Genomic DNA, 15,502 nt, shown 5'->3' with positions numbered 1-15,502 from the left:
TCTTATTAGTCGATGTCTATTTCTTCCTTTCGCAGGAATCACGACTGTGCTGACCATGACCACCATCAGCACCCACCTCAGGGAGACCTTGCCGAAGATTCCCTATGTCAAGGCAATAGATATTTACCTGATGGGATGCTTTGTGTTTGTGTTCCTGGCCTTGCTGGAATATGCCTTTGTAAACTACATCTTCTTTGGGAAAGGACCTCAACATCAGAAAAAGACAGCAGACAGGGCAGGACATGCTACAGGCAAGAAGAGCAAACTGGAAACAAATAGAGTCCAGGTAAAATGTTCAAGCTGTCTTTTCAGACATTATTTTTACTGTGACAATGTTCATGTATATGATGGTAGAGATAAATACAGCTGGAAAACATGCAAAAGCATTTAAGATTGCCTAGAGAAAAATTGTATTTTAAGGAGATTACAGCAACATATGGTCTGTTCCATCTTCAACTGAAAACAGAGTAAGAAAATACAGAAAATGCAAATTAATATTCAGGACACATTTTTTTGCAGCAGAGAAGAAATACAAGGGGTACAAGGAAGTTAAATATTTATCACTTCAACTGTATGGTTTTTTTGCTTTAGAAGGTGGTATAGAAGAAATGTTTATAATAAAGTTCCTCTTTACACACAGAAACTTCACCAAAAATGAAAAGCAAAGATAGGCTCTGTTGCTTCAGTGAGCCCTGAATGAAGCCTGGTAGCACTGAGCTTTGAGGAACACAAGAATGCTGCTGCTAGGTTCTAACAGCTCTCACAGATGTCAGGATTTTTCCCTCAGCTAAATTCAAGCACAACGCAACTATCCCCTCTTAAAAACAACAAGCCAGAAAAACTTCAGGAAGTAATACTATGGACGTATTTTTAATGAGGACAAGTTTAATTTTGCAATACATCACCGAGAGCTTGCAAACGTCTATAAACCAATTTCACTTTTTCCCAGTTTTTTGGAAATAAACCCTTTGAAGCCTCAGGTGTATTTGGCCCAGTCTGACTCAGGGGGAAATACATATTGTAACGAGCCAAAAATTTTCTTCTTTCCTCTACTTTACATATTACATCCAAGTATTAATGAGAGCTTGCCTATGCTGTCCTGTAAACTTCTGTACTGTTACAGCCTGAGGTGATAACGTTTGGACAAAATTATATTCAAGCCCTCTGTTCAGTTTGAAGAATGAGACTGACACATAAAACTCTAACAAGTAAGACTTTATCTTGATAGATGGTTAGTGTCACATACACATCAGGAAGTGCATTTCAGAAACTCTGTGATAGCTGATTCTAGAGCTGTATGTCTGGTGTCCCACCACTACAGCTATGCATCATTAACAAAGCCGTCATATTCTCAGTATCAGTGAACTCATGAGTCCATTAAAAGTTCTTACTTAGCCTTCTGTCCCATTGTGTAGGCGATGCTTTATTACAGTGAGGGCACAAATTCAGTTCAGGCAATCAGCAGTCTCCAAGACCCCAAAAAGTACTGTCTTCCACAGAGCAGAGCAGATAAGCCACCCCAGTATGGATTGTTGTGCAGAGACACTGTCTATCCATTTCTATGGAAAATAAGGAAGGGAAAAAAACAACATAACCCACACTCTGACCAGCTACCTCAACAGCTCCTGAGATAACCCAGCCTAGCTGAGAAGCAGCACAGCAAGGATTCATGACAAAGAGGAAATCAAGACTTCTTCAGAGGTCAGCCTTGGCTACATGCGCCCCCGTGCACTGAACTGAGTAAAGGATAAGAGTGCAGGTAAGTTATTTTCCTATGTATTTGGAGAGTTTGTTTAACTAAAAAAATGCCATAACTCATACCTAAAAGCTTTTGTCTAAATGTTGTACAGCAAAGATTACACTGAGAATGGTACTCAGAATGGGATGGAAAGTTGTTAAAGCACCACATGCATACACCAGCATTTTTCTGATAGGAAAAGGAAGTCATACATGCTTTGTACCAGGATTTGTAAGTACTCACACTTCAGACAGCAATCTCATTCTGAAACTGAGAGTGCTTTCAGTGAACTGACTGCTTTCTGCTTGTACAGTACAGGTTTGTGATCTTAAATACATACATATACACATATACATAAACACACACATGTGAATGGGTATTAGTGAATTTTGTATCCCACATATTGATGTGGTACATTGTGAACATTAATTTTACTCATCACAGAAATGTTGATGCCAAACAGTTGTATTTCTGTCTTTGGCAGGAAGAGTGCACCGGAGCAGTGGGACACAGTGAGGTTATGTGCCCTCTAGTGAAACCACTCCCAGCCCCTCTCCATCATGTTTTGAGAGTTTTCACTGGTATTATGATGCCTGCACCAGAGCAGGGGAAAGGTTGTTTTTTTTTTTTTTTTTAGCATAAAAGAAGTACAGCTGTAAGTATGTATAGCTATAGGATATTTTTTCCCTTTTACTCTTGACCCACACCACTTATCCATACAGGGACTAGTAACTATCAGAAGATATGTAACAGTGCTTCATCTCTTTGTGCCAGGTGAAGATATCGATTGTTCCTATGTGACATATAACTCCAAAGACTAAAAGAGTTCAAATTCCTTCACCAGATTACACAAGCTTTAGATGTGTGAGCAACACTCAGCAACTGACCACGATATGTTATTAACAGTATAGAGAAGACCAGATGAAAAATGAAACTGAACTGCTGTTTCTTAGGTGGCTGTTCCTTGCTCTACAGACTGAAGAAGGTGAAAGTGAAGTCTCTCCAGTTGCACAATTTATGCCATTTTTATTTTTAATATTAAAAATATTCATTTGTAGTAAACAATCTTTCTGTTTCTCTGAATAAAGCATAAAGACTGTTTATATCTCCTTGTTCATTTGTCAAAGCTAAATGTCACTGACATCAGCATAATTATGGATATATAGGACAAACCACCCAGCAAGAAAATATTGAGATTGTCCATGCATACAATTGCTTGTTCCCCCAGACAATTATAGTGTGAATAGTAATTACACAGAAGATATCTCTTAAGTATGAGAAAAAGTTAGAATGCAATCGTAATGCGAGTTGGAAAGGAGCTGAGCCATCAAAAGGTTCATAAATGACAACACAAGGCAAGTGATAGATTGTCTCCCCAGTTCTGCGCAGCATCACACGTTCCTTTCAACTGTTCTGTGAAATGCTAAACACTTGGGATAGAAAGCCAGAGACTAGCCACAAGAAAAACATACAATTTTCCAATACAGTGGCTACTGGAAGGAGAAAAAGAAGGGAAGCACATAACCACACAACTATCTTAACCTTCAAGTAAATCTCCTTGTGAATTAGAACAGCCCTGATGAGCATAAGCTGTTTCTTTGCAGATCAGATTGTGCTAACACTACAGCATTTGTTCCAATAAGATAGCTTGTATGAATAACATGGCCCTGAGTCTTTCATCTTAAGAGGAAGAAACAATGGGTTTGTACTGAGAGAAAACAGAAGTTCTTACCTTTTATCTCCCAACAGTTAAGGTTAAAAAAAAAAAAAAAAGGTAAAAATTCATTCCAGACAGCACTAAGCATTTGAGACCCATACTCTGTCAAGGAATGCTAACATGCACTTCCCCTAGAGCTGTCTGACTACTCTTTATGTGGTCAATACAGGACTGTTGTTTTGGGTTGTTTTCTTTTTGTTACTTAACTATTTTACACATACAATATCATTCGATGATCCTGAGCAGGAAACTAATTTTCTAAGTGTCACATGAAAAAAGGAGGTTTCATTGACCCTTATTGTGGGGACATTTACTCAACCCTTAGTGTTCGACTTGTTTGTCAACGCCCCAGGAAAGCCAAGGCCAGTCTGTCCTGTTAGGGGGACCCTTCACTGAACTGTCCTGCTGGATCAGAGGGTGGTTTCACTGACTTAGTCAGGGACAGTCTAAGGGAGACCCCTCAGCAGGTCTTCCCAATTTATGACCCTTTAGTGGGTCTTCCTCTTTATTTGAGTATGTCACCTGCTGCCAGCAACCACCAGCACCTGTGAAGGACTCACACTAACAGCTTATGGAATATCACTGTTCATTAATAAAAAATGGTGATAGGTTAAGGGTCAAGGATTGACAGTGATAGTATCTGACTGCAACAACATATTTAAAGAAATACACAGACAAATGCTAATCCCCAATGAAAGGATTCAGCACAGAGTGATTCTTACCCAATAGGCTTCCCTATGGGGTAGAAGACAGGTTCAACCCATCGATCAATGCCAGTACTTACAATGAAGTCTTCCCTAACATTTCCCCATTCTCAACTTATTTGTATCCTATTTCTTTACATTTAGGTGGAACTTGAGTGACTCTAGTCATATGTACCTTTGTTACTGATTGGTGTAAAATTGTCTTGCTTCAATAAAATACGGAGCACATGCCCGGGCGGGGTGGTCATACCGTGGATGGAGGTGTGGGTTAGTATTACAATTAGATTATAATGAACCAAGTGCATCTGAGGAGAACAATTTCACCACAGTTGTTGGCTCAGCAGCAGGAGGTCAGCTGCACAAGTTTTAATTCTTTGGAGTGAACTTCAAAATATACTGAAAGGGTTATAATGATGTGGGAAATTGCACAAAGCATTTGACCAGGTACATAAGAACATCTTTTATACTTCCATGAGCTAATTTAGTCAAGATCAGTGTAAGGCTCTTTGCTCTGAATTGCAAAGGCTGCAATTCCAAGGCCAGCTTGCTTCATGACATGCAAATCATCTTGCCTAATATGGTTTAAATTAAATTTGTTTCAAAAATAACAGGTTCATTCAGAACACTTAGAGCAGGAATTCAGACACTGCTTGGCTCAAAATAAATTGTCAGAGCATATTAGTTTAAGAAAGATCCCTGTGAATCACTTCAGAGTGTAGGCAGTTATGAGTTGTCTTCCCAAAAGAAAAGTTATAATAACTGCTTAATTATGCTTGCATTATTGTTACTATTATTATAACACTAAACTCAATTATCTTACACATTAGATTATGTAATCAAAGACAGCTCAAAGAGCTGTTTCATAAAACTGGAAAGAAAAGATTGACCTATCTTCTGAGAATTAAAAACAAACTCTTTTCACAGAGACAACTCTGAGATCACTGGTTTTTTCCACAAAAATAATGTCAGATCTTCAGAGTAAAGGAATAGTCCTATAGTTACGGCAGTCCTCTGGAGAGTAGGAAACCCTAGCTTAAATCCTCCTTCTTAGATTTGAAGAATTGACCTAAAAAGTGTGAACTGGATAGCCCATATCTCAAGGAAACATTTGAAATGCCATGCTGATTTGTGACAAGCTGGCCTTTCTAACCCAGAATATGTGAACTTTTCCCACCAAAACTATGGTGGAAACTGGGGTGTTCCCACTGAATGCTCGTTTCAGCACATACAGAATCCATTTCCTAACCTGACTATTGCATTTTCTATCTGTGATGACTTATTACTTCACTTAGAAGACTCAGTTCTCTTGTGTGGTTTTTGCATGAATAGTCCCTTCACTGCTTTGCTTTCAGTTATTAAGTGCTTAGTCTGGCACAGTGCAAATATGCCAGCAGTTATGGTGTAAAGATTTCTCCTGGTGATGGGAAGGAACATCTTCTGCATTGCCAGGTGGAACTGAAACTTTCTGTGGTCCCAGCTTTCCTTTGCAGCAGCCCACAGAGCCTGGTTTTCCCTGTGTGTTTTGCTTGGAATCTTTTCTTGCACATACTTCAAATCTGCTGTAGTTTATAATATCCTTTCCTAGCTCTACTATGTCATACTAAAAATGTAAAGCTCAGAATGTAAACAAAGCATTGTATATCAATGATGCTTCACAAGACTAGGTATTGTCTATAATTAATATCTTATTCCCTGATATAAAGGTATCCACAGACATGGTCTAGTTTGTTATAAATTTGAGATCGGTCAAATACCACAGTTTATCAGAAACAACATTAATATTCACACCTCGAGGTGAAGACCTTGAAGTTTCATTTAAGAGGCCTGTGTTCTGATGTATATTTCCCTCATATGAGCTACAGTGAATGTTTAAATATCTGTGAATTTGAAACATCCAGTAAGTCTTTATGGAGAAGTCAGAAGTCAGCCTGGAAACACTACAAAAACTTTTCAAAAGAGGTTTTACTACAAACATGTAGAAAACTAAAGATTTGTGAAAAGGAAAACACTTTGTAGCAACGCAGTAATTCATGGTTAATTACATTCATACATAAGAAATAAAATGATACGAAAAATATTTTATATATACATATATATAGTTGTTTGTTCCAGACATGTCCATACTGGTTGCAGTTTTCAGTTCTTTGCTTAGGTACTTAAAACAGTGCTCTGACTAATAGCACAAATAAAGTGACAAATGTATTTGAAACAACTGCTTCTGATACCAATACATAAAAATGCAACTGAATGTAAGATTTCATTGAATGAAATGGGTTATTCTATATGCACATGAACAAGTTAAGTGTGCTATGATTTCCATCCCTGTAATACAGTAATTGCCCAAAAGCAATTCTCATCATGAGTATTTTACAATAACTGATAAAATATGCATGTATCTACATGCTCTTCATATGATGAACCCATTGTTACAAAACTTTTAGAAACTAATCTGCAGCACTAAAACAGTCAAAAACTGTTTAAAATGGGCAGAAACAGCAACATTTTCTTTTCACCTCAAGTATTTGAAAGCTTCAGGTGCCCAGTCTACAGACTTTAAAAACCAGTATTTCATAAAGGCCATGATCCAAGTAAAAGAAAAAGACAAAAGTCTTACTTCACAGAGGACAAGACAACTAACTGAACTACAAGACCAAGAAGCTGAGTGAGCATGGAAGGTGCTTAGATGTTTAATAGCTAATTTCACACTAGTCAGGAAAATGTAATCAGTATCTTTTCACTTTTGTGAATGCTGTAGCAGCCATGACTGTCATTGCAGCCCCAGGAGCACCTCGACACTAGAGCTACAAGGTCCATCGAGGAAACACCTTGGGCTGGCTGAGGAACTTGTCTAATCCACATTCCTTCCTTGACACAGGTTGATGCCCATGGAAACATGCTTCTCAGACCACTTGAAATACGAAATGACGTTGGCAGTTCAGATGTGTCCATGAGCCTCCGTGACCCCCGAGCCACCACGTACATGTACGACAGTGCCAACCTGCAGTACAGAAGAGCCACTTCCAGCAGAGACCTCTACAACAGGAGTGCTCTGGACAGGCACAGGCTCCATAAAAAAGGACACTTACGAAGGAGGGCATCCCAGATCAAAGTCAAAATCCCTGATTTGACAGATGTTAACCTGATAGACAAGTGGTCCAGAATGGTCTTTCCCATCATGTTTATTCTTTTTAATGTTGTTTACTGGCTGTATTATGTCCACTAATTTATGCAACAATGTTACCACAGACTCACATAGACTGGTTTCTTTTCCTTCTCAATTTCATTAACTCTGAAGAACTGCAGTAGCTATAATGTTCCATGTTCAATGTAAGATACTCAGCTGTGGAACACTTCTAGATTTAAGCTTTTAAAAAAAACAACAACCCAACACAAATCCAGGCTTACAACATTTAGATCAGAATAGTACAGATCAGCTCTTAAGGAGCATCTTGAGAAAAATTGCTCTACCTTGTTTTTTACAAAGTTTATGCATCACCCATGATCCTTCTGTACCAAACATAACTTTTGTTAAGTGGAGTAAAAATTTGTTCCACTGTTATTTCTTATCACATATTGGCAGCTCACAGCAGCATGCTTCCAAACAACACAGTCAAACTACTAGTAGTATCTATGTCACTATCTTTCACCATTTAGAGTGTAGAGAAATTTGAAGAAATTACAGTGTAAAGGATTATAACTATTGCACCATGCTTCACTTCAAATTTAATAGTTATACTGGGAAGTATTTCCATAGTGTGTTTGAGAAGTGTCACTCAAAGAGAAGTCTGAACACATTTTCAGAGGCCGAGATCTTCAAAAGAAACAAAGGATAGCAGATAGAAGTCCCACTGAGTTTCCAAGCAAGGAATCAGCTGATTTGATCTCAATGGAATTTTGTTATTTCCACAAAGTAGCAAAGTTGATATTTATGAGAAAAATTGTGACATAAGTAATTTTTTATTAAAAAGGAGAAAACAAACGTGTTCATTCCTTGAAGCAACTCTGAGGGATATCCCAGGCCAAGATTTTTCTTAATTCCCAGGTTTCCTGTGGCTGGTAATTGCAACTGTCTCCCAAAAGTTGGTAGAATTCTGAGAACAGATCTGAGGAAATTTCTGCAGTTTCCTTCAGATTTCTTTATTCCGCTGAGGACCAGGAGACGCAGCTGAGTCTTACGGCACATCGGCAACACTGGTGCACTCCTGAGGAGTTGCCTCTTCTTACCTGGCTGCCTATTGCCTGATACAACTCCAGCCAAGGAACCACAGGCAAAGGGCTAGCAACATCCATGCAACTGAGAAGCAAAAGGTCAGTCATCTCCTATCTATATTAAATCAATTTCCCTTCTCTGTTGCCAATAGTTTCCTAAGAGCGCTGATGCTATGCTGCCTAACAGCATTTTATTGAAACTATTATCAGTTGGTTTTTTTCATATTGCAAGAGTTTCATACTTTTAGGAGAGTCAAGATATACAAGCCAACAGAGTCTATGTAGGTACAGAGGTGATTCTATCAATGGAAGCTGGTACAGAAAGAAACACTGGTCAGGATGCAAACAAAGTGATGTGGAAATCTCCTTCAGTAGTTCCTCATTGCCTGGCAGTAAGGTCAGCTGATGACCTTATTGCCAACTGACATTGAAATCTCTTCAATCAGAACATAATAGTAAATGAAACCCTCCTACATGTTATGGTTTGTCATGTTGTGAAAGACCTGAACCTTCTCACAGACCAGGGCCTGCTGCCCCTTCCCTTTGTTTGTGCAGCAGGCTTCTCCAGAAAGAGTCTGGAATCATAGAATCACCAAACAAGAAAGGGAATAGGTTTAATTTACTCACTACAAAAGTTGTAAGGCTGCAAACCAGGCATTTGACATTGCTGGTATAAGGGGTGTCTTTGAAACTATCAGTTTTTATGTGGGCTCCCAAGTCCCAGTCTCATCCCAGGTTCAATGGAGCACAATGGTGGTCTCCTCAGGTGTCTTCTCTCTGCTGCTACAATCTTTAGTCTCCAGTCTACTAAAGAGTTGCACAGTTTTACAAGATAATCAGCCACTGAGTACAACTTGAGGTGATTCGGGACAAATACTAATTCAGGCAAATGGCTCTTTTGAAAAGGCTATGTATGCCTATCCCCTCCCTGAAAAAACTCCAAATAATTTTTAAACAAGAGTTCCACATGGGACAGTTTGATTAAGTTTTTAGTTATAGTTAAGCAGTGTTTATATCAAGAATATTTCAGTGGAAACTAACAATATTATTTTGGTATTGTAAAATAAAGAATACAGAGAACACAAGGAAGCCTTGCAAACTGAACTTTAACTGCAAAAAATAGCCCCAGGAGGGAGACAGCAGTAGGACCGTATGTGCTCTCCATTCCAAACACCTATTCCATTAAATGGTTTTGAATTCTTTGAACTGGCACTAGACTTTACAGAGTAAGTCCATGAGTCATTGAATTTGCCTGCTTTGTGGTTATACACAAAAATTAATTCAAAGAAAGTAATACATCCTGCAGATTTGCAGTGTAAAACACAACAACCATCAGTGACTCATGTTTTTGCATTACCTGATTTGCCAAAGATATTCACGGACAGACCACGGGTCAGTAATTAAGCCCAGCTGATCCAGTGGTGAAGAGATGATACTACCTCTCTGCTTACAGCTGCACTAAACATTTTGGAAGACCCAACATCCAACATGACATGAAAAGAAGACTTTAGGTTAAAAAAAAAAGGATCCTTTATTTTTGATTACAAGGGCAAAGATCACCTTTACTGGTCTTCAGCATTTTTTTCTTGTAGGCCCCTAACATCTGCATACACATATTTTTCTAATTTATGGTTCAGCCAGATACTTCTGGCACAGATGATAGGCACATGGAGTAAAAGCAGTTATATTGTGCAGTTCCAAGCAAAAAAAAAAAAAAAGACAAAAGAATGGAGCAGAGTAAAAGCCATTAACAAAACAAGATGCAAATGCAAAAGTCCTTAAGAACAGCACGTTCCAAAATAGGAGCATCTACCCTTCCGCCCCAGGAGGTGTTGAATAGATGCCGCCAATCCAAATCCCAGCCCTGCAGCCCATTTTGAGCAGCACACACCAAGGCCTATCTGCAGCAAGAGCTGGAAGCCACCACCTTGAGTCAGGAAACAGCTGCCAGCTCTTGGTGCAAAGTTTGGCAGCGGGGACTAATAACCCCACCACATACAGAGGCAAGAGCCACTAACTGTAGGTACAACTACTTCTAGAGTAAAAAGCAGAAGAAAACATTTCTCACCTGAGAGCAATAGCTTGGCAGCAAGGGCAAGCCAGTGGTTATTAGTGGCATGGGATGGCAAAATGAGTCTGTTTATGGGTTAGCCAGGTATGTTGCCATCTGGAGCTAGAAATTAGGGAGTACAAAAGAAACACAATCTCTTCCCACCGATAGGTTGGAGTAATTTGGCTGACTTTACTCAATAAAGGTGAATAATGCTGTAATGTTAAGTTCCCTCACTGTTGTTCTTCAGTAGTTTCCCTACCCTTAGGAACCAGACTTCAAGATCAGCATAGATAAGGTCCTATTGCTAATTAGGTTTTGGCTAAACTCCCATACAGTTTGTGCAGCTCTCATGCAATTTCTACTGGAAGTCATTTTTGGCTCGGTTTCCCAAGGCATTGCATTTCTACTGTTACTGAGCATGTATATTTGTGTGCCTACCTGGGAGTCTCCCAACAATATTTGAATCTATTAATAATTTCAACCAAAAGATAACAAAACAGAAAGGATCTATGAGATACTACCTTCCTACAAGTTTCAACAAAGCAGCTATCTTAGCAGAGGACAAAGATCACCTTAATCCGCCCCTCTTCTCTGGCAGAAAGAAGCTTGATGAACCCCAACCTTATTCAACACAAAAAATACTCTCTTCAATGAAACAGTAATATTTTTGACATTACAGTGCTTTATGCTACCACTGAACAGCGCAGAGGTTGCTATTTCAGAATATCTGCTGGTTCACCTAGTTCACCCTTACAGGAAATGTTCCTTCCCTTTGTACTGCAAGTGGAGGATTTTTTGACATAAATCACGAGAGAAGTCACCCAGGGCCTGGGGTCCGTGTTCCAGCAGCTGTTTCCCATTACCACTGAGCCTATTGTCATGAATTCTCACATACTGAGGATGCGTTGCTAACACATCCTTGGGAGTATTAATAAAAAAAAAGGCTGGATTATATCTGTTATGTAAAAAAATACTTTTTAAATGGTTTCTGTATTACAAAGCATAACCTCCCAAGATCTGTGACTGTTACCAGTATGTTTCTTCCTACCCCCATGGGCAGCCAACCACACTGCAGCCCAAGGAAGGCAGGAGATCACACAAGAATAATGAATTTCAGCATGTAGTAATGCTGAAATGTATAGGCACAGGGTGAAAGAATCAAGTGACAAATAAAAAATCTGGCATTTCTTAAAGGAAGACTGGGTGACTTTGGTCTACTTACTGTCTTGGAGTGCAGAGTTAACTCTAGTGATGTTGTTTGCTCCTTGACATGTGTATTTCTCAATTATTTTGTAAGAAATCTTGAGTCTCCCAGAATTATAAAAATATCATTTCTTGTCTCATTCTGCTGCCAGTCTAAGAAATGGCCTGGTACTCACTCTTTTACACCTTTTTTTTTTTGCAAAATCCAATTGCATTTGAGTACCAATACCAATGAGGACCCAAAATAATCACATGGCAGCAGAAGCACGTCATATTGCTAGAGATCATCTCTGATCAATTTCTTTTAACTCATTATTGGCTCTCTGTACCTTCACAGTCTCATGCAGAAGAATAAAATCAATCACACTGCCGAAAATGTTCCTAAATAAGGTTTCATTTAGCAGATCATGTATTTTGGTGAGAACATCAGCCATCTCATTCACATCTGTGAACACACCAGTTTCCTTGTTCCCATCTCTGAAATGTCGTTTGCTGTTTTGATCTAGCTGACACCATATTACCTGATTTTTTTTAGATTTTCAGAGGAAACTTTGAGTGTTGTGTACTGTAGCTAACATTGCTGAAACAAAGCTGGCAAATCAGCATTTCAAGATAGAGCTGAATGAGACTTTGGCATAGGTAAAGAATTCAGGATTGGGTTTTACAAAGGAAGTGAACAGCAGTTCTCATTACATCATCCAGCATTGCTCTGGCTCCCATTTAAATCAATATCAACAGAAATATGGCAAATCTGAAACCTCTGCATTCCCCCCAAAAGAAAAATATACTCTTTTATCATAGCCATCAAAAAAATTATTTAGTCTATAGGATGCTAGGAATCCTTCCCCACAGATAGTCCCTCACCAAAGCAGTCCCTGTGGAACTGTAGCAGTTCCTAGTTGTAAAAATCCCCATATCTTCCAGGGCCTTTCATTACTCTATTAGATAAATTAACTGACTAACCCAATGCTTAAAAATAGCCAGAGCCTTCTCTATGTAGGACTCTCTACACAGGCCTGCAAAAGTCCAAAGAATGAATCTTTGTGATATTTGCCTCCTTTTCTAGGTTTTGGTAGGGGTCTTTTGGTCTTTCTGGAGAGGTCCTGAAGCAGGTATGAACTATAATTTTACAGCGGAAAGAGCTTATAACACCAAATGTAATTAAGGATGACTTAAAGAAGTAAAAAAATTTATACACTGTCTCGATGCACATATGAAAGCATTCTTTAGTACCAGTAAAAATCCCTTTACTGCTGATACGTCATTATAAATATTAATTCACTACTCAAAATGATAGCAAAATGTGCATACTTCAGGGTAGGGTGTTAACTGCTTCTTAAAACCACCTTTCAGAAGAAAGTATAATTATGTCTCAACATGTTTCCCATCAGAAAGGCTTGCTTCAGAACTCAGAAATGTTCTACAGCCTTATTTAGATCTTTTAAAAACACAGCTTCTTGGCATATATAATTGCTTTGTTGCAAAAGCAGTTTTATAACAATAGTCAATCCCATACTGACAGCTTGCTGTGCAGATACCAAGATCAAGAAATACCAAGATCAAAGCTGACATGGTTGATATGAAAAATGTATTTTTTTCTGAAATCAAGGCAAGATTTCTGTGAAACAGAGAAAAGTGCAATGAACACTGGTGGAGGACAAGTAATATTATTTTTATAATTAAATTTTATATTTTGTATCAAGATATGCTGCATTTTCTGATTCAAATTGCAGGTATGTTTATGCAATGTGAATTTCTGTAGGTGTTTTTCACATGGTGAAATTAAAACTTCACATAGTGTGTCCATTATATTGTAGGTACTATTTTATTTAGCTTTTGGTTCAAAAAGCCTTCTGTGCAAAGTTCTGTTTCTGGTGTAAATCACATACTCAAGAGGTCTCTCCTTAGTACCTGCAAAACCAGAGAGATTCCTTAAACATATTTATGATGGTTGGTTGGGGGGTTTTTGCCCATGCCATGTATGCAGGACCCAGAAGTGAGCTGCTCTGCAGGGTGAAGACTGGGAGAATGTGAACCCATGTTTTTGAACTGGGCCAAAGGGGAAGCACCTCCTGGGAACAGTATTTACCAGTTAGTGTGGTGGGATGTGCACACTCAAAGGTATTCCATATGCTGAAGCCAGTTAATTAGAATGAGCTCACACATGGATCGACGTAGGAAAATACAGATATAGGCAAATGGAGCAGATAAGCAAGGACAAAATTGAGTTATTTAATGCTAATGGGGTCTCTTTAAACTCCCACACCTTTGGCCTAATTCTTAGTCACAGGCACAAGTTTCTTTGTGAGGGGGGCTCCTCACACACAAACTGTCCTCAGCTTTTGTCACTGGTGCAGTTTTATTTAACTCTGGTCCCAGCATACAGTTCCTCCAGGGGCTGTGACATGCATGGCAGAGCTTCACACTTTATGAAAACCTCTGTCTGGAAATGTAATGCCAACATCTTTACCCATCCTCCTGTTCCTCAGCCAGGAGGGAGCGTGGCTGGGCACACTTGACAGACGTGCTCCTGGCCATGAGCTTGTTTCACATGCTTCTGTCCCGTGTAGGTTTGTCCTGTTTGCTACCTGCTCATGTCCACCTGCATTCAGCAAAGTGTAGCTGAAGGTGACACCAGTGTAATGGGTCTTGTGAAAGCTCTAGCGTTTTGCATTAATTTGGTCTGGTAGTCTCCACAAATGCCTTATCCGTCATAAGAGGAGACCTGGCTTGTTCCAGAAACACCTAATTCTCTGAGCAAAGACAAAACCATTTTCTGACAGATGGTACAAAGAGCAAGCTCTTTTCTCCGTTCTTTTTGGTCCTTTTCCTTGCCATCTGCTGGAGACCATTACATGCCTTACGTTTCTCAGTAGATGTAAGATCAGGATGCACATTTCAAACACAGTGCCATATTTCAGCTGCTAGTTCTCAACTGCTCATTAGCTGGTGCTCCTGTCCTCCTCTAGCCATTCACACAGTGTTGTTATGCCTCTATCAGAAACATAATTTTGATGGTTATATAAAAAAATACTCAGATTTTCAATAAAGTCTAACACCTATTAAAAAAAAGCATCTCATTGCACATTTATTTCTGTCAACAACATCAGTATCAGAAACCTGTCTTCTTAAAGCAAAAAATAATTGAAAAAAGATTTTTCAGCCTTTTCTGTTCAGTGCCACAGTAAAGGATATGGAAATATAGAATAATACTAAACACCACCACATACCCTTAATTAGAAATCCATTATTACATAATTTACTGTAGAATTTAAAATGGAACTATGTATACTCTTTAGTACTAAGAAAAAGTCAGAAATACTGAAAATAGCATCTACATTTTAAAAAATTGCTATCAGAGACATGGCAGACTCTGCAATAGAAGCTTCACTGGTTGTACATAAAAATGGAAGTTATTATTTGTGGCCTTTTATGGTTGAGAAAATACAACTGTTTTGTATTTTTTGAACAGTTGATCTTGAAAACTAAGTAGCAACACAAAAGTTCGTTTCAGCAATACACTAAAAATTAAATATCCACCTTTCATTGAAGTATAGACTTTCTAGGTATCTGTTTTTTTAGTTTACACAGTATATCTATAAATTGTATAAATACATCAGCACACATATTTCTTCTATCCAAACGACATCCCAAACTTGATACACTTTTATTAAATAAATTGCTGTTATTAAATCTGCTACTATAAATAAAAGTAGTCTCCAGTCCTTTTGTCCTCTATGATAAAAAGAGCATGGCAACAATAAAAATAAAAAATAAAGCCTCTTTTCTCTATAAAAGCCTTTTAGCAATACATGCCCATCATATGGGCAAGATTTATACCTTCAAACACACATCAGACAATATGGAGCATTTAAACA

General features: G+C 38.6%; 1 protein-coding gene across 4 annotated transcripts in view; it reads left to right on the top strand.

The window, feature by feature from the left end:
• GABRB1 (gamma-aminobutyric acid type A receptor subunit beta1) overlaps positions 1 to 7,382 on the top strand; it is a 123,538-nt gene extending 116,156 nt beyond the window's left edge. The window contains exons 8-10 of one of the 4 annotated variants that reach the window (XR_011150730.1): positions 36 to 286; positions 1,611 to 1,759; positions 2,227 to 2,754. Coding sequence is in view for 2 of the 4 variants with exons in the window: in XM_069014188.1 (XP_068870289.1) it covers positions 36 to 286; positions 7,035 to 7,382 (599 nt within the window). In the remaining 2 variants the exon portion in view is untranslated. Of the gene's footprint in view, positions 1 to 35; positions 287 to 1,610; positions 2,755 to 7,034 lie in introns of those variants that run through there. The other 3 variants (XR_011150729.1, XM_069014188.1, XM_069014189.1) reach the window with 3 other exon arrangements.
• Positions 7,383 to 15,502: the final 8,120 nt, after the last annotated feature.

This window comes from Aphelocoma coerulescens, chromosome 4, assembly GCF_041296385.1.
Source record: "Aphelocoma coerulescens isolate FSJ_1873_10779 chromosome 4, UR_Acoe_1.0, whole genome shotgun sequence".
NCBI classification, from domain to species: domain Eukaryota; kingdom Metazoa; phylum Chordata; class Aves; order Passeriformes; family Corvidae; genus Aphelocoma; species Aphelocoma coerulescens.
Note: the sequence above shows the minus strand (reverse complement) of the source record. Positions and strands in the feature narration are given on the sequence as shown.